We start from the raw sequence: 21291 nt of genomic DNA on the forward strand, positions 1-21291 counted from the left end.
GCACGACTGCTCGAAAATATTGGGAATGATGGGCAAGTCATCGAGGATGAAATATTGTGAACGGTTTCCAGAAATAGTGGGTGGTCTGTAGGCCACGGGGATCCTAACAATGTAGTCTGGCGTCCACAGTGGTCTTGCACCTCGTACGGACGCCAGTCGGCGGTCCTTTGTCTATGCCGGTCGTACGACCGCGGTCCTCCGACCATATAGGTCGGGAGCGCCAGGTGCTGTGCTTCTGGTCCTACATCACAGTGCCTACGCATCTAGTCTTACTGCTAGGATCATCAGCACCTGACCCTAGGCCCGTAGCCATCCGCTCTAGTCGCTCCGACCATCCAGGTGTTCAGACCCTAAGCATTTGTCCATTTTTGACTTAGAACCTCAGGCGGACATCAGGAGAAGTCCTCAGACCTTACTGGTCGCGTGACTGGTGACATCCGTCCTAGCAGTTACGACCACGCTGAGGATGTAGCTCATCCATTGGTCTTTCAACCTTGAATATTCGCGCTTCGATGTATAGCACTGTACCAGCAGGGATGTTCGGACCCTGCCTCAGAGCACCTTGGCCTCCCTGTCGCAAGGTTTAGTGACGTGATACTCAACAATTACATTGTTGCGGCCCCATTGGTCTACAGATGACCAGATTTTATGTCACCCTCACTGGTTTGCCCATCATTTCCAAATTGGGAATGAGACAGCTGTTCTAGAACATATTCATCTCAATGAGTCTCCTGTCTGGCTCTCTCTCTCATTGGAGTCCTCACGTGCCTGATTTTGTCACAAGAGGGTTCTCACAAGAGGGGGTTCCTCTTGTTGCACGCCTTCTGAGCCATTCCTCCCATGTCAGACCCCTTCATAAAAGGGCATCCCCATGAGCATGTACTCATGAATGACTTTATGTGGCATACCACATAGCAAGGTCCAGACATTCCATAAATCAACATAGGAAATGCTTCTCCGGTGGCCAACTGCTCTGAGAGATTTCGCTCATGGTGCTATAATTCACATTTGTGTAAGCCTCTTAAGTTGAGCCATATATTCGTATATCATACCTAGAAAAGACCTCATGTTCCCTTGAATGTCATAGAACGTGGCGCTTGGTAGGGGACCTGGCTCGGATTCTGCCTGGTACTCGAGGGACCAACGTCAGAAGCTGCCTGTCCTCGGTAAGCCGCCCTTCAGCCGCAAGCCTCTGTTCTTGAGCGCAAGTGGACAGATACTGCAGTCAACACGCGTCCCCGTACTGACACCGTAGGTAAACAGAAGAACATTCAAAGTGAGGTATGTATTTCATACGTATTCAGGCACATTATTGGTGACGCTGTAGCATTTAAGCAGGATGTACGCGTCAGCTACTTGAAGCTATAGCTCTTGAGCGGCTCAACTCTTTCTCACCAAATATGTGTAACCCGTTCATCAACAGAATGCTGTGGAGCGGAGGCCCTTTGCGCGTATGCTCAACTCTTCGATCCCTTTGTTGAGCCAAATACTTTTAGCGTGCGTGCAACGCTACACTTTAGAAACTACGGCACGACACGCTGTCCATTTCAGTACATCACAAGCGACAGCCGTAATCGTCTTCCTATTACTCTTCAATCCAGGCCTTTTACGACTACTAATTTATTTTACCGAATTGCCACATTCCCACATAAATGTCCGCAGCGGCCGCAGATGCCCGTAAATGACCGCAAGTTCCCGCAGACACCCGCAACCCTGTTGAAAATCATGATCTTCGTTTGAGGTAGGTAGTAGCGGTGAGCTAGGTGGGGCCAAACGGGGTGCAATTAGAATTCATTTTACCAAATTGCCACATAAATGTCCGCAGCGCCCGCAGATGCCCGTAGATGACCGCAACCCCGTTGAAAATCATGATCTTTGTTTTAGGTAGGTGGGGCCAAATGGGTGCAATTACCGACGTCCAGTCACAGTACTTGAAACAGAAATGCGGACATCTTGAGTCATGCATACACCGCCTACACCCGCAGACCTCCGCAAACATCGAAAGCTACAGGAGTAACAAACATCAAAAATTGCCAAGTTGCTTAGTCAAATTTATAAGCAAGACGTCATCAGGTGTTCAGCTTATAATATAATAGTCCTATGCATGCCCAGGGCTGAACACCAGAAACAGTTTTACATACATCGACAAGCAAGTCCGCTAAAATCCATCGGAAATACTTACTAAATTAGGGCAGAGAATGGCGACTCAAAGAGCAGTGATCATTGATGGTCCTGGAGTGGCTAAGGTAGTTTCGGATCGTGGCATTGCACCACTAAGGCCTGACTATATGCTGGTAAAAGTCAAAGCCGTCGCTCTCAACCCTACGGACTGGAGGGCCGCAGACTGGAAGCCCCTGGACGGGGAGCCAGACACGAAAGGATGTGGACTCGGGGTGGATTACGCTGGTGTCGTGGAGAGAGTGGCTGATGGAGACAGCACCAAGAAATGGAAGAAAGGGGATCGTGTTGCAGGATCCGTACACGGAGGTAAATACTTCAACCCCAGTCCATAAATGAAAATCCTTCTCACGAGACTTTACAGGAAACCCCGGTTTCCATGCTGATGGGACTTTCGCTGAATGGGTGAGTTTGACCGTCTATCCACTCCGAAAGATGGGGCGAACATAGCCTACTGTTATAATAAGATGATTAACAAGCGCAGACCGTTAGTCGCACCGGTGTGGTCCTTAGGTTACCCGACTCAGTGTCCTTTGAAGAAGGCTCAACCTTAGGTGCTGGACTTACATCCTGCGGCCAGGGCTTGTATCAGCAACTGGGTCTCCCGCTTCCAAACAACCCTACATCGGGACCTCTAGCGGTGCTTATCTATGGTGCCAGTACAGCCACTGGTACTCTTGCCGTTCAACTAGCTAAGCTGTAAGTACTGCATACTGGATTTACATACAATCTAACAAATGATAGGTCCGGCCTCCGGGTGCTCGCAACTTGCTCACCCAGCAACTTTGAGCTCGTTAGATCACGGGGAGCTGACATGGTCTTCGACTATAACAGCCCAAGTGCCGTTCAAGATATCAAGACCGCCACCGATGACCAACTAGGTCTAATCTTCGATTGCGTTGGCGAGAAAAATTCTCCAAGTTTCTGCTTTGACGCCATGGGGAAGTTTGGCGGAAAATATTCTTCCCTGCTACCCCCGACTACAGAATGTCCGAGGAAGGACATCGCTGTATCCATGGTATTCGCATATACCGCTTACGGAGAAGCCTTCGCAAAGTTTGGACATGAATTTCCCGCGAAAATGGAGGACTATATGTACGCATCCAGATTTTTCGACATCTGCGAGGTACTACTAGCGGAAGGAAAATTGAAGCCGCACCCGATCGCACATGAACCAAACGGGTTGGACGGAATTTTGGACGGATTGCACAAGCTGAGAGAAGGGCAAGTCAGTGGGAAAAAGCTTGTTTACTCGGTTTAGGAAAGGATGCCAACAATGGTCATTTCCCCTTTAGCCGCTCATCATGTCTACTTGTTGTACCAGCTCTTCTGCAGGCAAACTCACGGAAAGCAGCTACACATGTATCATGTAGTTACAACAGATATTGAGATAAGGTCTTTATTATGAATATCAAGGTCAAAGGTATTCAATTAAGGTGTCGATGATAAGGTATTGATGAAGCTGTGACCTACATGATGTCACAGACCAAAGGTATAAATGTAACAGAGCTTTCGCCCACCCAGTCGTCTCTCTTTGGTCCAAAGGCTCCCCACAGCCAGTTGGCGAACCGGGCCGAGGAGTCGATAGAGTCTAGCTGGTACGAGTTGTGGCCACCACCGAGAGACAGGAAGATCTTCTTGCCGGCGTCCTGGCACGTTTTGAGGTCGATTACCAAATCCTTGCAGTGTGATTTCAGCTGGGATGGTATTCCATTGACCGAGTAAGTGTCAGCCCAGCATTTATTTCCAAAGTCACTGCCGGGTAGCCCAGTGAAGGGATTCTGGTCTGGAAACGAGTTGATGAACCCAATATTAATAATATCGAACGCCGTTGAGTAACAGAACTCGGCGAGGCGCGGTTGAGCGAAGCCTTGACCCTAGAAAGATAGAGTATTAGCACGTCCTGCAGTGTTCGACGAGAAAACTGAGAGCCCTACATAGTAGATGGCAACATTGGACTTCGCCTCCGGAACAAAAGCAAAGGCAAGCGAGGCCAGGCCTGAAATGGCCGAAATGAAAGTAAGTGGCTTGAAAAGCATGATTAGAATGAATGACTGCTGGTTGTGTACCAGTGGACAGTGTTCGAATCAAAGAAAGGACGCAGACAAAGGTCTGCTCTTACGGCCCTAGAGCGAAAGACAGTTGGCGAGAGAACTGCGATTAGTGAAATGAGACGTTACTTCCAAGTAGCGACGCGGGACCTCCAACTAGAGCTCCGAGTCCCCGGCCCGTCGATCAATAGTGCCTTAGAACCCCTGGCATCCGAGTTTCACATCGCAAGGGCGAATATACACATCACCTCCCTCTACATCCAGAGTGTACTCCTCGAGAATGTGATCCACGTCCAGCTCTTGCCAGCTCTTTGTGCGGAATCTCACCACCGGATGCCATCAGACACTGAGATATTGCTCAAGCGCGAACTGTGGAAGTACAGGAGCGCTATTGCGCGGGACCTCCTTGCCGTCCTCGAGCACATTCCCAAACAGACGCTGGAGCGAAATAGCTTTGCTTTTGTATGCTTTTCCCCGCTATGTGAAACTATATTTGGGCGCTGACAAGATATGCTTAGGTTCTGGCTATTCGCAAAGTAGCATCGACGCTGCTTGACCCGGACGGCGACATGGCGATACCAGACTACATGAAGGAGGAAGTGATGACCGATAGTTATGTGCAGCAATTTGCGGAGATTCTAGTCCCATTGGATTGTAATGCTCCGCTGTCACTTAGGAGGTGATATGAATTTGCTCTAAAGCCGCCTAGAGGGTGATCTGAGCCTCAGAGTAGCGTCGATAGTTCGCGATACACATCAGTCTCAAACGCAGCCTGGGAGAAAAGTGAGCCTCCACCATGGTAGTGGAGTTGATCGTGAAGAAGACGCAGACCATGCAATTCGGTGCGCAAATCTCTGCCTGCGAGTACTACGACCGCGCCTGCAACACCAAACAGTAATTAACTGAGATAGTCGACCCATCCTCGTCACAGATCTCGGCTTTCACGGTATAAAAGATTTCCAGCGAGGGGTACTCAATATCGTGCGCCTGCACTTCAGATGATAACTGTTTTGTTAGGTTCCTACTGTCGAAACATAGATGGAGGGCTTACATTAAACGTGTTAAAACATGTATCACCGGATCCTGTAATAGTGAGCTTGCGAAATACTTCTCAGAAATTCAGTAGTAACTTACATTTCCACTCAGCTAGATCGATCTCTGGTGGCCAGGTGTCTGCCCCGTTCAACAAAATGCGGGCCACGTCCCCTCCGCCGTTGTCGCCATCAATTCGGCCTGGTTGTCGAACCCCGATTCAGCTTCAACCATGAGCCCCTTAGCTGAGTGGATAGCATCTGAGAGATATTGAATCTATTGGCCGCCACTAGTGAGAAGTTGACCACTGACGGGCTTTGTGATAATGGTAAAACCGAGATGTACTCATGGCCGATGAGTTTCCAACAATTTGCGCTAAACCGTTGTGGTCGGAGCCCCATGGGTATAGGTAGGCAAAGTACTCCTCTAGGGAAGTGAAGGGATCAAAGTATGTTGTGGGGATAAGGATTGTGGCCCCAAAGGCGAACTGGGAGGTAGCGAGAAGTGTAAGAATGCACATGGATGCTGGAGGTTGCTTTATCCAATATACTGTTCAACTGGTGTGTGGAAGGTAGCGTATGTGTGACACCTCCTGGAGATTTATATTAGAGCATGAACGTGTCATGTGTGTGATTCTGCTAGCTTGTTTTGCACTGAAATAGATGGCTATAGATCATCCACTACGATGCACGAACTAACTGGACAAGGTACCCAATCCTCGGGCCGCTCTCCAGAATGCATGATCAGATTGACGGAGTTTCCCCTTATGCTACGGGCTCTGGCCACCACTCAAGTTTGAAAAGTAGGATATGGTAAGTTGATTGCGAAACAAAGGTAACTTATATTATCCGCTATTGTCCGCTGAGTGTGTCTTACCACTTTTCCATGTATGGTCGCAGATCGAGCTCAAATCCAAACGTCGTGCGTGGTTGCGTATGCAAATGCCAGTATGACTCCGCAATCTGGGATTGACAAATTAATTTCCGAAAACACCTACGAGAAGACTTGCGAATACTCACAGCCTGAGGGTCAAGTTTGGCATCTTCATGCTCGAGCTTCCAAGCCTTTGTCCGAGGGATATCGATGATTCCATCGATGATAACATGAGAGACATGTACTCCTTTCGGTCCAAACTCGCGCGCCAGAGACTGCGCTAACGCCCGGAGAGCGAACTTTCCAGTCGCAAAGGCCGAAAAATTAGCCGACCCTTTCAGACTGCCAGTCGCACCGGTGAAAATCAAAGTAGGCGGATGAGGTAGCTCTTTCGCCTCAAGGAGTAGAGGCAGAGTCCCTTTGGCAAAAAGGTATCCTCCTTTTCTATTACACCATCACCGGTTGCTCAGTCATATCTTTAGCAAGCATGATGACACCTACCCTTGACTTTCATAACCGTGGGTGAACTCTTCGTCCGTCAGCTCTAGGAACGGCTTGTGCACGAACCCGCCTCCCGAGTTGAAGATAGCCACTGCAAGTGCTGAACCAGCGTATTGCTTCGAGATTTTGTCAAATGCGGAGCGGACACTCGTCGCGTCGGAAAGATCAGTGCTGATCCCGAGGGCTTGGCCGCCACTAGTATTGATCTCGTTCACGACAGACTCATAGTTCGCAGGATTGCGTGCCAGAAGAACAACAGGGTACGCTTTGGCAAACCTCCTGGCAAGAGAAGCACCCTGGTTCTTGTGTCAATAATCGATTAAGGAGGCAGACGTTGGGGAGGATATACCGTTCCCGGGCCAACACCGGCGATGATCGCGAACGGCTTGCTGGCCATTATACAGAGGCGCGTTCTAAAGGATGGTCTACTGCAACTGAGAGCCAGGAACTGGATTATTTATCTATTCAGTACCCCCTCGCAAGCTTATGCAAATGTTTTGCTTCGCTCGGGGCTTGATGAGGCCGTGCTTAGAAATCATGGCGGGGCGGGCTGATGATATCATCAATATTGGTCCATCCATTCCCCGACAAGAGCCTAGATATTCTTCACGCGATGGAGTTTGTCATAGTTATGAGCGCGCAGATCGTGCGCACACAATAGAATCCATCTATTGTGAGGCTGGGCCTTGTCCCGAACTCGACGACTCTGGAAACCAACCCTTGATGGAGGAAAAACCCATGCAGGGCTATCTGTATTCTAATCATAGAAATCCTCCCTGGCCCATAGCGCAGTTACAAATCCTCATCGATGACACTTCGACACCATTCCAAGGGCCACGACCTCGGCTCGGCAGGATCATTAATCACATCTTCTGAGTGGGCCAGCGGCTCCGAACGGCCACTTGCAGCGCCGGAACCAGCAAATCTACGCGATTGGTCCCCAGTGGAAGAAGCTTAAACGTTGGCGATTTCTAATATCACTAATTGATAAATACACTCGTTTGCTTCCTCGGCGGCTTGGCGGATTTATCAGCTCTTGGTAGTCTCGGCGTTGTCTATATAGAGACCGTCGTATGGAGCTTAGATCAGTGTAGAATCCATCGAGCTCAACAATCCAATCCCTCGAACTCCTACAGAAAAATGTCCGCAGTGCTCATCACTGGCGCGACCGGCTTCATCGGCTCGCAAGTCGCCCTGCGCACCCTCCAAGCCGGCCACACAATCCGCTTCGTCGTGCGCCGCGAAGCCCAAACCGCCAAGCTCCGCGCTCTCTTCCCCTCATACACCGATAAGATTTCCTTCGTCGTCATCCCCGACATTACTGTCTCCGGTATCTTCGATGCCGCAGTACAGGGTGTCGAATATGTTATCCATGTCGCCTCGCCGTTGTTCAGCGCCGGCGAGGACCTGCTGAAACCCGGCGGTGCAGGGGACCGTCTCTGTGCTCAAGTCGGCGTTGAAGGCCCCGAGTGTTAAGAGGGTTGTTGTGACTGCGTCGGTTGGTTCGCTGGTGTCGCTAAAGCCGATTGCAGACGGCAGCGTTCTTCGCGGTATGTACCTGCTCTATTTTATTCTCTCCATCTACGCCGAGACTGGATGGATCTAACGAGAAGCAGAGGACAACAAAATCGACTTCACAATCAACAAGGAAGCCCTGCCCAGCCAGCCCGGCTCCGTCCAGTACCACGCAAGCAAGCTCGCCTCGTACAAAGCCGTCCTCGACTTCCAAGAAACCCAGAACCCACACTTTGAGATTATCACAATCCACCCCGTCTACGTGTTTGGCCGTAGCCTCGTGCAGGAATCCGCCTCCGACCTCGGTGGTACCAACGGAATGCTCTTCCAAGCCCTCATGACAGAGACGAATGCCTTCGGACACTACCTCGGCGTCCACGTTGACGATGTGGCGGTTGCACATGTGCGTGCTTTGACAGTGAAGAAGAATGAGAGAGAAAACGTGCAGGCGTATCTGCTTTCGGGGAAGAAGAGGTCGTGGAGGGAGGTGTATGACTTTGTCAAGGAGCAGTTTCCGTCTCTGCCGCTTAAGCTTGAGCCGGTTGATCGGTCGAATTATGAGGTTGATGCTTCGAAGGCGGAAAGGGAGTTGGGCATTCAGTTTAAGGGGATGGAGGTGCAGGTTTCCGAGGTGGTCAAGCAGCAGTTGGAGCTTAGGGCTGCTTGAACGTTAATATGTCTGCATGATAGAGTTGTGGTGGCGACCATCGGACGGAAGGCGACAGCACCAAGAAGAGACTTGAGAGTTCTCCAGACACCCACGTCGGGGACACCATCACGCTCGTGCTTATCACCATCAAAGAAGCCGTATTTTTGACCAACACGGCGGAGTAAGTGAAGTTGACGAATGCCAATAGCCTTTAACAAGAGACTATATAACACGTATACAGTCGTTGCTGTCATATTGTGATGGAAACAATTTATATAGGTCTGGTGAATGGCGAGTGGAACAAAAGCGTGAAAAAGGATCCAGAGGTGAAACTGCCACTCTGGAGCATGATGGGACCATGTCTGTCTTTGGATGTACCGGAACTGTTCTGTCCAGGTCAATATGATGAGCACGAAACGCTTCAAGGAGCCAGTGACCCATGTGCCAATACTTTCAATCCCACCAGCGCCAGGTAGATTTCATTGAATCACTGGAATTGCGTGAAGTGGCCATGGTAGCTAAGAACTGGAGCTGGATCGACGCTAAGAGGAGATATTGAAATGCCCCCAGAAAGGCGACACACGCAACTAATATATCTTCTCCGAATCGGTTTCGCAGCATGTGAAGGACAGTCCCCAACACATGAAAATATGAAGTTACTTCCTTAGACTCTGCACTTTAAATAATTAACACCTAATGAGTGAAACCAACCGGCTTCACGAGCCTTCCAACACTAGCCCATGATCCGCAGTTCAAACACGGCTTCATAGCAATCACATGCGCAGCACAAGATGAAGGACTATCTACATAGTACGCCAGATTATCCTGGAGCCTGATCAACCAGATTGATAAATCACTGGATGCGAGTAGATATCGGGCAAGCCAGTATTGTCCTGCCCGAGCGCAGAAGCCCTGGTGGCGAAGCCTTTTGTCTTTGCTTTCTTTGCGGAGATTTGGCATTGTGACTTCGAGAACCTACTGCACACTCTCCATAGGTGACCAACTGAACGAACTCGGCCCCACTTGTTCGGGCTGATGAATAATCCTGAAAGTAAAGGCTGGGGCACTTGTCACTTTCTATAGCCGAGCTAATCAGCATCAGAGCTGAGAAAGTTAGTCCGTACAAAGCAGGGGTGCGATGCAGATACCGTTCTCTGCCTGCACGAATCGCAGGCGTGAAAGATGCGACGGGGAGCTTGCTCTCCAGGTATAATCTGGCGCAAACAATTCTCGTCCGCCATGGCTGCAGCGGAAGAATAGTTATCTTTGCCTGCCTGAAAGCTCCTGCATCGATAAGCGAAGGTAGATGAGCAGGATGCCGGCTTCTCTGACGTCGGATTGAGGCCTTTGTGGGACATGGTTGAGTATCCGGTCTACCCGCTTTAGGAAGTACTGCGACGTTATGATTTGTTTCCGTGAAAACGCAGGGTGACATCCTGCTCATCAGTCATTCACATATGCAGGGCCAATGGACGCAAGCTGGTAATATAGAGATCAAGTATTTTTTGAATGTGAAGCAATCGATCGAGTGACTGATGCGAGGAGCAGAAATAATTCTCCCTTTACAAGTCTATGATTGTTGGAAATAGGTTGCCACTCGGACTTACGGCATTCCGGAATGAAACTTGAATGGCTCCAACCGCAATTGACCTGATGCTAAACTTTCACTCGGAGATGACTACTGGCAGAAAATAATTCAAAGATAGCTAATCGGTTCAGGTCTCGAGTCTTGTCCACCTGGAACCATCTTTGGTTTGGCGCGAATATTTTGTTATATCGCTTACAGTCCCCACCTTCAAACATTAAAAGGGAAACCTTGGTCTTTGCGCTCTGGAGAGTTAAGACTACATTCCGTTTGTTAGGGAGCAGCGACAGATGCACCAGCAGGATCGGTGCTCCTCCATGGTGAGATATAGATTCACCTTTCTCTTCCAATTCCTTTTGGGGAAGCTGAATTATATCTAGCAAGTTAAAAGCCCTTTATATGTATTCGGACTTCCGGCTTTAGTGACAGCGATTGACTCGTCCTCGAGCTTCGACGGCTAAACAATTTCGCAGTTATACCCAACATTTAATCTCATTGCAACCCTCGAATATGGCCAAGACCGAATCGCCTTCGCAGCCGACTAAACGGCGCATCCCTAAGGCCTGCCAAGAATGCCGGAAACGCAAGATAAAGTGCGATGGCGAAACCCCCTGCAAGACCTGCCAACTGCGCAACACACCGTGTTTATACCGAGATGTCACTCGGTCGCGCAAGAGAAAACATCATAACGAGAGAGAAAGCATCAGTGATGCTCTAGGGCCAACTGGGCCCTCTCGGCCAGAGTCTCTGCAGCCGCCTGTGTCCCGCCCTCCCGATCCCCCACTGGGCGTCAACAACAGCGTCTCAGCCACGCATAGGGCTTCGCCGTCTAGCAAAATCCAGCTATACTATGGTAGCACATCGCACTTTGCACTTATCAATGAAATCTACAGGGATCTAACGGCCCATCCTATCCGCACTCTTGGTCAGGGTCGAGTGGAGGAAGCCGGTGCGGGATTGGACATGTTCAGTTTCCGCTGCATATACTTTGGTATTCCTCTAGACTCGACTGTCCCGCCGGGGCCAGGCACGAAAGACCCTCAGCTTATGTTTCTGCCTTATTACCTTGCAAGCGAATTTCTTCAAGGGTTCCTTAGCTCCTTACATAGGTTAATGCCGATTTGGTCGGAGGAAACCTTTCAGCGCCGTCTTGAGCAGCTGTATCATACGCGAGTCCCCAGGAATGCCGACCAGTCTGATGGTGTATTACTCATGGCGTTAGCTATGGGCTCGTGTGTGACCGAGCATCATGCATGGGGTGATATTTTGTATGAGCGGGTCAAGGCTACCTGCTCCCCATATGATGACAACGTCACCCTCCAAAGCGTCCAGCTTTCGTTGATTATGATAAGTTTCAATTTATTTTGGCTCGGTATTTCTTGCTGACGCCAAGCAAGCCCACTATACCAACGAAAGAGCCCGGCCGAACTTATGTTTTCTTCACTTGGGGTGCGCCGCCCGCAGGGCGCTGGCTGCTGGAATGCATAAGGAGTCGCCCAGTGGGATGCCGAGACACACTAGAGTACATTGAAGAAAGACGTAGGACCTTCTGGTACCTTTATGCCTACGAAACGTGAGTGCCAACCCTGCCTAGAGCTCTAAAATCTTTAACTAATAATTGTGTTAGTTGGATTTGCTTCCATTTAGGCCGGCCGCGATCGCTTTTGCGGCGGGATATTGGTATTGCGCTTCCAGACGATGCATTTTTGCACAGTTTGGTATTTCTCTCTGATGCTATTGCTTACTCAGCAGACGAATTATACGGCCAGCGTCTTGATTCATTGCTGGAGATGTGGAGAATTGCGATGTCCGTAAGGGATGATCTGCGTTCATTCGAGTTCAAGATGCAGTGTGCTTTGGGATTTGGACTCAATAAGCGCCCCCAGCCAGGTCGAATTGGTGTCCAACAAGCTATTTTAAACACTCGTGAGTAACATTCCTCCCCCCACCCGCCCAATATGGGCGAGTAGTTGATTTTCAAGTCTATTACCACACTATCCTTCTCACATTCCGCCCGTTCCTTATTTTCCGAGGTCGATGGAGCCAATACATGAGAACATCGCAGGCGAATGGGAAACCTGGTGTTAAGCGAGAAATACCATCTTGGCTCAACGAGGTCTGTGACTACGCGCTCAGCGCTGCATGCCGGATAATATACTTCCTATGCGAATCCTACACCGTCAACGAACTCGTTAGGGTATGTCACACACAATTCGTTCATACTCCTCTAACATGCTCAGGAAATTCGCTACCACTCCTATTTCCTGGGAAGCTCCTGCTTCGCCCTCATCTTCGACCTTATGCACGGCAAAGACCTCGCTGGCACATACCTCCCCTGGGTGTATGCGTCCCTGCGCGCCATCTCAACAATGCGTCAGGACGACCCCAGCAGAGCTTCAATGGCAGCTATCCAAACCATTCTCAAGCAAATAAATCCAGCCTACGAATGGATCCCACTGACTGCAAACATAAACACCAATGAGCCACATAACGAACCCTCAACACAACCACAGCCACAATTGTTCTTACACTCGCGATCACAACCGCAGAACACCCTTCCAACAACAGACACTTACCCCAACGAACCATTCATCCCTTTAATCACTCCCTCCAGTACCACCAACATCAACACACCCACCACAGCACCCACATTCGACCCCCTCTCTATAATTAGTACCTTTTTCCCGGGTCAAGACCCGAGCATGCTCTACGACTTTCAGGGTAATCCACTAGAACAGGGAATGCCCATGCCCGACATGACGGGGACCGCGGGAACCACCGACGAGCTGGATTTTAGGGAGTCGGATATGGGCTGCAACTTTGACTTTTCGAGTATGGATCTTGGCGCGTTTTTGTCGTTGAGTCCGGCATTTGAGGCGGCATTGTCTACCCCTTTCTGAGTGATGGCGTTACTTTTAGCCCCCAGGGACGTTATAATAACAGCTAAACGTTGAGAAGGCCACAATTATGTTCCCGTCTTAAATCCTCCACGACTCTAGGTCCCAATACCGAAAACTCCACCATAAGCAAATTTAATATTGGTATATGAAGACAGATAATACCCAACTCCCCGATGGCGCAAAACCTGGACCAGGGACCACTTCTTGCATATAATGTATGTGAAGTGCGTCATTTGGGGGTTTTCCATTCTGCCCCGGTTGACGTTCAGGCAGGGACGCAGACTACAGGTTGTTTTATGACCATTATTCAATGGTTCTTACCACGATCAATAAATAATTCTAACCTGACTGCCTCGCAGATAACGGTCGTTTGAACATCAAATTTCTTGGCCCTAACCCGCAGATCGCCAGTCTGTATAAAGCTTTACAGCGAGACCCACACCAGGTGCATCAGTGGATTCCCGAGGAAAGCGACATCAGATTTCCTCTCCGGCTCAATATCGTTTTACAGGTTGTTGGCTCACGTGGCGATGTCCAGCCCTTTGTCGCCCTTGGCCAAGCCTTGAATAAGCATGGTCACCGAATCCGATTAGCTACGCATTTAGCATTTCGCGAGTTTGTGGAGAGGAATGGGCTAGAATTTTTTTGATATCGGATGTGTGTAGGGTGCCAGAATCCCGCTGGGCCTAGTTGCGTTGTTCACCAGCCCCAGGGTCGGAGGATCCACATATATTAGCATGGCAGCGCGCGTCAGGCTCGGGATGAGCCTTCCCTGGGAGGGAGTTTAGTTGTCATGGCGGGCAAGCTATCCGTATATAGGTACGGTCCGCGAGATCAGGCCGCAGGGTCTGGTCCTAGTGACCCTTTTGGTACAGTTGGGAACATTTGAAGGATGAAGAGATCTTGACCAAGATTTTGCCCGCCGCGGTGGTTGATTGAGTGAAAGAACATGGTTGGACACACAGCTGCTGGAGGCGAAAGAAGTATAGTTGAGTGCGAGGCACCTCAAGGATGATTACTTGCGGGCAGTGACGTGCGAGGTATGTTGAAGGTTCCTTGCTCAGGGGTCATCTAAGGGGAAGAAGGCAGAAGAGATCTGTAGCGGCTACACCGACGCAGCCATATAATTGATGCTATACACGATAGGTTGACGACGCTCGCTCTGTGTTCCGTTCGTTGTCTGTCTCGTTGTGTGTCGACGGTCGGAGATCCAGGGGTAACAGGATACGTGGCCGCTAACCGGCGTCACGTGTAGACCCACTTTTCATATCAGTATTTAGCTTACAACATTCTTAAATGCGCTCTGATAGTTTCAGACACAAGCTAGTCCAGCCATATCGGCAATTGCTTCAGCCAATACTCCGTACTTCAACCTTGAAGTAACCGTGCCTTTCTGCTGCACCCTCACTCAGCCTTGGCCATGTTCATGTTGTGCGCGACACGTATCTGGCCTTCCGCGAAAATCCCGCGCCCGACCGGTATCTAGTTCGGTCTGGAATGCTCTAGACTCAACCCCTGAAACTGGCTGATAACTGGACAGGACAGTCAATGCTAATTTACTTAAGATCGGAACTGGAAGTATTTAATTACAAAACCGCGCACTGGCAGCACATCTTCTATTAACTCCTCGATCTTTCCCCTATAAGACTAAAATGGTAAAAATCAGAAGCCTTGTCAACATTATACCAAACGACTTCCCTGAAGACCACCCTGTCTTTATGCTCAGTCTTTTGCAATGGCATGAGCAAGCTCAATATCCAGAAGGAAGTTCACACCCGCCATGCAGTGGCCAAGAAGCCTGGCTTGAGAGATTTGTTAAAGAAGTCAGGAGACTCGCAACCGAGGCTGGCGACTTTAAAGTTGTGTATCAAGGGTTACCTACCTCTAGGGTCCTTGGAAATGAAACATGGGATCTGGTGGCTTTAGTGAAATTCACAAGCATCGACACATTCCGCAACACTATCGGCAGTGACGACTACGCACCCTCCACACTAGAACACCGTGATGCTGCACTGAAGAACTGGAAGTTGCTTTTCTTCACTTCGCCGATGTCAAGGTCTAGTGAAAACCGTTAGTGGAGACCCGAAAAGATGTAAAGTGCGGATGCTAACTGTCTTCTGTGGAATAGTCGAATATCGACCTCAAAAGTTTTACATAACTAGCAGCCTGCATCACTATATCTGTTAAGGATCTTTGAATGCTTCCCTACTTGCGATAACCTGATGGCTACACGGTGTCATACCACGCGATTGTATATAAATGTGCAGGTATCCGTCAGGGAACCACACTAAGACACGGGATGCTGTCAGCCAACGGATCTGCCGCATGAAAATTAGGCTGACGTGCTAGTTGACACCACGATACAGAGTATTGATATGTGCCAAGAAGCTACTGAGAAAGCGGACATGGCGGGACCGATATGTGCGTTACGTAGGGAATCATGTGTTCAAGGACGCTCCTTACCAAATATAATTCTTCTTAGTTACTACCTGTTGTTTTCGGAATCAAAGCTACCCTACCTTTCGATCAAAGTCCGGTTTCCTTCTTGCTTCGTTGAGAAGCAGTACTTCGTCTCTTTTGTCCACAGAATATCTAAGGATTTACCAGTCCTAAACAGAATCGGCCAGGCTTACCTTGTGGCCAGTTCCTGTCATCCTTGTCAGAGTATGCTGCTCGAATAGGTGCAGCGTTCGAATTGTATGGCGCCTACAATGTTTCCTGCAACTTCGCTGCTGTTCTTGGATACGCGGCTTCCCGTGGGTCCGATTTTCTTGCCTCCCGAGACTCCAAAACTATCTCACCGCTAGGTTTCCATGGCTCATGCTTAGCGTTTCAAACATTATCTGTTTTGGAGGGCATGGAAGGCAGTGAGATAGTTAAAATTTCACCGCCATGAGTTTAAAATGTGTGAATCTAGCTCTTGCTTGAGATTCAACGTGATCCTCGAGACACCACCGACCCTGATATTCACTACAGGATCAGTACATCCGGAAACCGCAGCTGCGTATGCCAAGGAGCTTCTGGCGTATGTTCCAGGTGTGGAGGTTCAAGAAACTATGTTACTTGGGTTAGTTAATATGCCCCAGAGGTGATGAATCAGCGCATCTCGGCTCAAAAGGGTCTTTTGGTGGACCCTGGCTAACATACTATGTACGAAAGCTTTGCCCCTATGGCCAGTAGGTTAGAGGTGAGATCAAAGGAAGATGCTCACGTGCTAACTCTCGCAGGATGGTTGATAGTGCCCGCCAAGGAACCCCGCTATGTGAACCGCGCCAGCCTTCGGACAGAAGAGTTCAATTTTGCGCCGACGAAATGGCCTCCCTCGAAAAACGAGTTCTCATTGATGGAAAGGAGGAGTTGTCCGATTTACGACGGCCCTCACAAGTCGCACAACTCCTACAAGACCTGTCAGATTGCGGATGTATTGCGATTAGGGATACTGTGATTTCCCTGTACGAGTAATCTAAAGCAGGTGAGTACTTCGCCAGGAAGCCAGTAGAAAGATGACGTACCCCATCCCGCCAACGCTGGGTTAGGCCCCTGAGGTAGGGTGGCGAGCCGGTAACCCTCCGTCAGGAACCGGAGCTTCCATTTCAGCTGCGTGACAATCTTCATGAACCGCGCTAGTTCTGCGGTCGCCCCCTCGGCCTCGGAATATCCTTAATCTTATTCCACGTATTCGCTCGCCCGCACCCGCAGCACTCCGCAAATCTCTACAATACCAAAAGCTTCGGGAATAGCAAGCATCATCAATTTTCTATTTTTAACATGACCTCTCACGCTTCCACTTCATGTTTTTCCTGTCGCCGCAGTAAGCGACGCTGTGACAAGAATCTGCCAACATGCCAGCTCTGTTTCAGGAAAGGCTTGAAGTGCAGTTATCCGCGTAGACGCGGCCAACGTTCCGACCAGCCTCCCCGCAGCATACAAGGATCGGAATCTATCAGTGATTCCAATGCAGCTTACTCAGGGCCTATTGTAGCGTCCAGCAGTACTGAACCTCAGATCCAGTCTCCCTCTGCTTCTACTTCTTCATTTGCTGTTACCACCGCCATTAGTTTCCTAGCACCTGGTCTCTTCCGTGAGGCTGGGCTGGAAATCCCTCGCCTGAACATAGGCCTTCCGGACGAAGTTGCCTTGCACCTCAGCGATAGCCAGCAGGTCCGGGAGACAGCCAGCAAGTTTTTTCGGACAACTTGGATGCCTATTATCAGCCGCAAGCGCTATCTCGCCGTCGTACTTAATCCATTATCCCCATCCCGACGCCCGACAGCCCTTCTGGCTTTGTGTATCAAGCTATGCTGCTTGTCAGTACATGATGATGAAGGCCTAGAAAAAACCTCGTTATACCGATTAGTCAAGGCGTTCTACTCTGACGTGGAATCTACACAAGCCTTGTGTGTTCAAGTTCTACAGGCAGCTATACTCATTGCAACTTTTGAGATTGGTGATGCGATCTACCCTGCTGCTTATTTGACAGTCGGAGCTTGTGCACGCTATGCCATTGCCATGGGTCTAGACAAGATCAACAAAGATCGTATGGGCGGAGAGCCTAATACAATATCCTGGATGGAGATTGAGGAGAGACGCAGGGCTTGGTGGGCTGTCTTAATTTTAGACCGGTTCGTTACCTCCTATCCAAGTTCCTTAACCGGCCGTCCCGATATGGGAAAGTTGTGAAACTTAGCGGCATAAGCGCTCCTGAATTAATTTAATTACAGATTCTTGAATTTCGCAAATCCTTCTCGGGGTTTAGCGACGGAAGATCCCACATTTCAAGATTTTCTTCCCATTGATGACGATAATTTCAATAACGCTGTCAGACACATTTCCCTTCCTGTACAGCAAGTTTGAGCGTATAGGAACCTTTACTAATTTAGCACTATATATAGACTTCACGGCCTGAGGACGCGGTTCCCATATGCCAGGGCTTCGTGTTCAAAATCGGTCATTTCGGCAGACTAGCTCAGGCAACGTACCTGATCAGCCAGGCCCTGGATATCATTAGATCTTCTTCTATAGTATCCTCAAACCTCGATGAGAGCACTTTAGCACCAGAAGCAGTCCAACTATGCCGGACACTCGAAGCCTTAGTTCGTGCTAATGAAATGGAAGTCTCTGTCCGCGGGTTGGCCTTTTGCTGCCAAAGCCTGGTCTCTTACAGGTAAGGACTCGCAATTAGTTTGTCAAACAGGGAAACACAAAACCTGATTCGTTCATTACAGTGGTGTATTCCTCCTCCAAGAAAATTACTGGGAGCAGTTACAGCTGCGATCCGAGTATGAGGTGCAGCAGCATACATTTGTCGAGACTCGTAATGCTATCAACACGCTTTGTCGCATTGCAACAGCACTCCAGCAAGGGTCTAATATGGTGGACCTACAACAAGGTCAATGTACTTTTTTTCTCGTGGGTCTTGTGTATCAAGGAATTTCGGCACTCATGACTATCGAGAACGGAGATCCATCAGTAGAAATCAAAGAAAGCATAATCGTGTTGAGATGGTTACTGCGACATATACGAAGCCGTTGGCCTCTCTCTAGTGAGTCTCTTGGTAATAATAGCCTGAAAGAATGATTCTAACGTCGAGAAAGGTGTCTATGAACGCATTTTGGATGCAAAAGAGGCCATGTTAGCCGCGGATGCGAAATAACGCCAGCTTCCATGCCACGATATGAGTCGGAATAGACCAGAGAGATGCCCTTTGATGTATACCTAGCTCCATGTGAGAGCTCCCGGGTCACAGAGGACGGCAGCTCATGACTTAACCTCATGTGCTCGCAGTTTCTGCGATTATGTTATTCCTGACAAACACTGGGAATTATTATTAATCATAATTATGCAACTTGAAGTCAAGCTTGGTTGGCCTACGTGAAATGCAGGTGTAATTGGGGACTTTGCGGGCTTTCTACGGGCTTTCTGCGGACATCGCTACATCGCCCCTGTCAGATTCGCACCCTCCATCAATTTGGATTGACTTACAGTCGGTGATCACCTGATGCACGGCCCCACCTGATGCACGATATCACCACCAACTACAACATTAAATAATGAGGTTTTTCAACCACATACAATAGATATTATCGCTTTATTTTTTGGTAGATCAAAGTAGTCATTGATATTAGTATATACACGATTTTTAATCGTTCCGGAAACGGTGGGGTAGCCGGATTTCGCGGCCTCGACGATTTACTGTTGAAGAGGCCTCCTGAATAACATCAGCACTTGCAGGCCTGATCTGTGCCTTTTTTAGCTGCTGTGAAGCTTTAGCAGGGCTCTTTGGAGTCTTCCTAGCCTGCTGAAAGTCATTTTGAAGCTGTTGATCAGCTTTCTTTGCTAGGCGCTCCTCTTCCTTCTGGCGTTTCTTTTGCTCCGCCTCGATAAGCCGTAATTCTCGCTAAGATGCTCGAATTCTCTTGCGCTCTTCAAGCAAACGCTGTTTCTCTTCCTTTGCTTGCTGCCGGCGGACCTTCTCCTCTTCTTTTGAAGCCTTAGCGATCTGTATAGCTTCATCCTTCTGCTTTGGAAGCTCGCACGCTTGCTGGACCTTCTTAGGAGAGTAAAATACTGCACTACCATTCTCTGGAGGTGGAATATCAAACTATAAAGCCTTTCCACGCTGGCGCTTCTTATTCTCGTTCTGAAGGGCTGATTCTAGCCCTTGGCAACGTAGTTTTAGAAGAATATTCTCGGTGGAGAGGTGGTACATGGTTGAGTTCAACTTCTTGGTGTTTTTATCATATACATCAGCAACCACGCGGTTTAGAAGTCTTTCAATCTTCCTCCAATCCTCTGCTTGTAAAATCGAGCGCGAGGACTCGCTTGAAGAAGGTCTTGACTCCTTCTTCTTGTTGAATCTGGCCAGGATGATTTCAGGATTCAAAGGCGATATACCAACAGTTCTCCATGAAGATAGGATATTCTTTGACGATAAAGCTTGCTTCCAGGCCGGCCAGAAGAGGCGAAAGAAGTCCCGTTTAGTAATATGACTCAGGCCCATCGATTTATGTAAGAAGTCCTCTAGTTGCTTGCTATAAGCGGTAGAGAGAGGGCTGAAGATGCCCACATCGAGTGGCTGCAGCGAATGGATTGAATGAGGCGGATATGTCATTAAAAGGATCCTATTATCGTTGCAGTAATCGATGAACTTCATAGTAATATGGGATCCGTGGCCATCGAGGATAAGAAGCCTCCAGCGCCTCCGTGCTTTCTCCTTTGTATGCCGGTCAAATATATCCTTCAACCAAGCAAATCCTAGCTCATCATTGGTCCAACCACTAGGTGAAGAGGCGAAGAAGCAGTCATGAAGCTTGGGATCAAAGTCTTGCAGCCAGGTATCTTGTATATCGCCACTGACAGCCTGGTAGATAAGACCTGGAGGTAAGGAGCTTCCATCAGCGCAAATACAAGCAATTGAGGTTATCCACTCGAGATTTCCATCCTGTAAGCGCTGCTTAAGGCCACCTTCCTTATATTTCTGCTTCGAGAAGATCCTAAGGCCTTTCACTAGCATTACAATCATAAAACCTTTCTCATCCATGTTGTAGATATCCTCTGGCCGTAGCTCATATTCCTCGAGTTTTCGGCTTAGTAGCTCAAAGTATAAAGCATATTTATATGCAGAATCAGCGCGCTTTCGTGCGGCATCGATAGCAGTTGTATAGGTTGAGATAAGGTCATCTTGGTGGCGCTTTAGAAAGCGCCCAGGCCAGTGCTTTCCAGGCTTCTCTCCAGTAATCTCCACTGCAAAATTCCGAAGCATCTCATGCGAGGCAAAGAGGCCTCGATCAGTAAGCTTATTAATGTAGTTTATAAGTTCTTTCTCATGTTGGTTGGTCAGAATTCGCTGTTGCTCATATTGGTTAGCTTTTGAACTTGTAACCCCGCGGTGGCGCCTTGACAGCGTTGAGCGCTCAACACCAAACTTTTTCGCGATAGCGGTATAATTAATTGGTTCGCCTGGTTCCAAGGAATTGATTGCTTCTATTGCGGCCTCAATTGAAGCCA

At 49.0% G+C, this 21291-nt stretch overlaps 10 protein-coding genes across 10 annotated transcripts; 6 read left to right on the forward strand and 4 right to left on the reverse strand.

Moving 5' to 3' along the window:
- The first annotated feature begins 2131 nt into the window (after nt 1-2131).
- BDV17DRAFT_255429 (zinc-binding alcohol dehydrogenase family protein) lies at nt 2132-3609 on the forward strand. The gene is made up of 4 exons (XM_073756930.1): nt 2132-2487; nt 2543-2583; nt 2663-2877; nt 2923-3609. The coding sequence occupies exons 1-4, from the start codon at nt 2199-2201 to the stop codon at nt 3437-3439; spliced, it is 1062 nt and encodes a 353-aa protein (XP_073618681.1). The 5' UTR covers nt 2132-2198; the 3' UTR covers nt 3440-3609.
- Nucleotides 3610-3647: 38 nt separating this feature from the next.
- BDV17DRAFT_288433 (glycoside hydrolase superfamily) lies at nt 3648-4217 on the reverse strand (the record flags this gene model as incomplete). The annotated part of the gene is made up of 2 exons (XM_073761411.1): nt 3648-4055; nt 4116-4217. 2 exons carry the CDS (start codon nt 4215-4217, stop codon nt 3648-3650), a joined length of 510 nt encoding a protein of 169 aa, XP_073618682.1.
- A 129-nt stretch (nt 4218-4346) lies between these two features.
- On the forward strand, nt 4347-4912 carry BDV17DRAFT_288434 (uncharacterized protein; the record flags this gene model as incomplete). The annotated part of the gene is made up of 2 exons (XM_073761412.1): nt 4347-4691; nt 4748-4912. 2 exons carry the CDS (start codon nt 4347-4349, stop codon nt 4910-4912), a joined length of 510 nt encoding a protein of 169 aa, XP_073618683.1.
- Nucleotides 4913-5961: 1049 nt separating this feature from the next.
- BDV17DRAFT_255434 (uncharacterized protein) lies at nt 5962-7045 on the reverse strand. The gene is made up of 4 exons (XM_073756931.1): nt 6985-7045; nt 6636-6931; nt 6281-6578; nt 5962-6223 (listed from the first exon to the last, which is right to left on the reverse strand). The coding sequence occupies exons 1-4, from the start codon at nt 7030-7032 to the stop codon at nt 6134-6136; spliced, it is 732 nt and encodes a 243-aa protein (XP_073618684.1). The 5' UTR covers nt 7033-7045; the 3' UTR covers nt 5962-6133.
- A 730-nt stretch (nt 7046-7775) lies between these two features.
- Nucleotides 7776-8984, forward strand: BDV17DRAFT_288436 (uncharacterized protein; the record flags this gene model as incomplete). The annotated part of the gene is made up of 4 exons (XM_073761413.1): nt 7776-8106; nt 8168-8185; nt 8252-8781; nt 8841-8984. The coding sequence occupies 4 exons, from the start codon at nt 7776-7778 to the stop codon at nt 8982-8984; spliced, it is 1023 nt and encodes a 340-aa protein (XP_073618685.1).
- Nucleotides 8985-9219: 235 nt separating this feature from the next.
- BDV17DRAFT_255438 (uncharacterized protein) lies at nt 9220-9469 on the reverse strand. Its single transcript, XM_073756932.1, has one exon. The coding sequence runs from the start codon at nt 9418-9420 to the stop codon at nt 9253-9255; it is 168 nt and encodes a 55-aa protein (XP_073618686.1). The 5' UTR covers nt 9421-9469; the 3' UTR covers nt 9220-9252.
- On the reverse strand, nt 9463-10315 carry BDV17DRAFT_255440 (uncharacterized protein). Its single transcript, XM_073756933.1, has one exon. The coding sequence runs from the start codon at nt 10241-10243 to the stop codon at nt 9653-9655; it is 591 nt and encodes a 196-aa protein (XP_073618687.1). The 5' UTR covers nt 10244-10315; the 3' UTR covers nt 9463-9652.
- A 579-nt stretch (nt 10316-10894) lies between these two features.
- BDV17DRAFT_301487 (uncharacterized protein) lies at nt 10895-13284 on the forward strand (the record flags this gene model as incomplete). Its single annotated transcript, XM_073764267.1, has 6 exons — nt 10895-11710; nt 11778-11883; nt 11918-11957; nt 12012-12310; nt 12367-12581; nt 12625-13284. 6 exons carry the CDS (start codon nt 10895-10897, stop codon nt 13282-13284), a joined length of 2136 nt encoding a protein of 711 aa, XP_073618688.1.
- Nucleotides 13285-14881: 1597 nt separating this feature from the next.
- On the forward strand, nt 14882-15565 carry BDV17DRAFT_227339 (uncharacterized protein). The gene is made up of 2 exons (XM_073755719.1): nt 14882-15354; nt 15413-15565. Exons 1-2 carry the CDS (start codon nt 14937-14939, stop codon nt 15469-15471), a joined length of 477 nt encoding a protein of 158 aa, XP_073618689.1. The 5' UTR covers nt 14882-14936; the 3' UTR covers nt 15472-15565.
- A 1326-nt stretch (nt 15566-16891) lies between these two features.
- Nucleotides 16892-19346, forward strand: BDV17DRAFT_227410 (Zn(II)2Cys6 transcription factor). Its single transcript, XM_073755720.1, has 5 exons — nt 16892-17906; nt 18006-18102; nt 18177-18448; nt 18510-18826; nt 18879-19346. The coding sequence occupies exons 1-5, from the start codon at nt 17053-17055 to the stop codon at nt 18935-18937; spliced, it is 1599 nt and encodes a 532-aa protein (XP_073618690.1). The 5' UTR covers nt 16892-17052; the 3' UTR covers nt 18938-19346.
- Nucleotides 19347-21291: the final 1945 nt, after the last annotated feature.

This window comes from Aspergillus undulatus (genome assembly GCF_047715775.1).
Source record: "Aspergillus undulatus strain CBS 261.88 unplaced genomic scaffold BDV17scaffold_8, whole genome shotgun sequence".
In the NCBI taxonomy this organism is placed as follows: domain Eukaryota; kingdom Fungi; phylum Ascomycota; class Eurotiomycetes; order Eurotiales; family Aspergillaceae; genus Aspergillus; species Aspergillus undulatus.

Excerpts from the sequence above, each read along its gene's own strand:
- BDV17DRAFT_227339 (XM_073755719.1), top strand. The coding sequence starts at position 14,937 with ATGGTAAAAATCAGAAGCCTTGTCAACATTATACCAAACGACTTCCCT. Across the intron at positions 15,355-15,412 it reads GTCAAGGTCTAGTGAAAACC|TCGAATATCGACCTCAAAAG; the intron begins GTTAGTGGAGAC and ends TCTGTGGAATAG.
- BDV17DRAFT_255440 (XM_073756933.1), bottom strand. The coding sequence starts at position 10,243 with ATGAGCAGGATGTCACCCTGCGTTTTCACGGAAACAAATCATAACGTC.
- BDV17DRAFT_255429 (XM_073756930.1), top strand. The coding sequence starts at position 2,199 with ATGGCGACTCAAAGAGCAGTGATCATTGATGGTCCTGGAGTGGCTAAG. Across the intron at positions 2,584-2,662 it reads ATGGGACTTTCGCTGAATGG|ACCGTTAGTCGCACCGGTGT; the intron begins GTGAGTTTGACC and ends TAACAAGCGCAG. Across the intron at positions 2,878-2,922 it reads GCCGTTCAACTAGCTAAGCT|GTCCGGCCTCCGGGTGCTCG; the intron begins GTAAGTACTGCA and ends AACAAATGATAG.
- BDV17DRAFT_255434 (XM_073756931.1), bottom strand. The coding sequence starts at position 7,032 with ATGGCCAGCAAGCCGTTCGCGATCATCGCCGGTGTTGGCCCGGGAACG. Across the intron at positions 6,932-6,984 it reads CCGGTGTTGGCCCGGGAACG|GGTGCTTCTCTTGCCAGGAG; the intron begins GTATATCCTCCC and ends CACAAGAACCAG. Across the intron at positions 6,224-6,280 it reads CCAAACTTGACCCTCAGGCT|ATTGCGGAGTCATACTGGCA; the intron begins GTGAGTATTCGC and ends TGTCAATCCCAG.
- BDV17DRAFT_255438 (XM_073756932.1), bottom strand. The coding sequence starts at position 9,420 with ATGCTGCGAAACCGATTCGGAGAAGATATATTAGTTGCGTGTGTCGCC.
- BDV17DRAFT_227410 (XM_073755720.1), top strand. The coding sequence starts at position 17,053 with ATGACCTCTCACGCTTCCACTTCATGTTTTTCCTGTCGCCGCAGTAAG. Across the intron at positions 18,103-18,176 it reads ACGATAATTTCAATAACGCT|ACTTCACGGCCTGAGGACGC; the intron begins GTCAGACACATT and ends CACTATATATAG. Across the intron at positions 18,827-18,878 it reads AAGCCGTTGGCCTCTCTCTA|GTGTCTATGAACGCATTTTG; the intron begins GTGAGTCTCTTG and ends ACGTCGAGAAAG.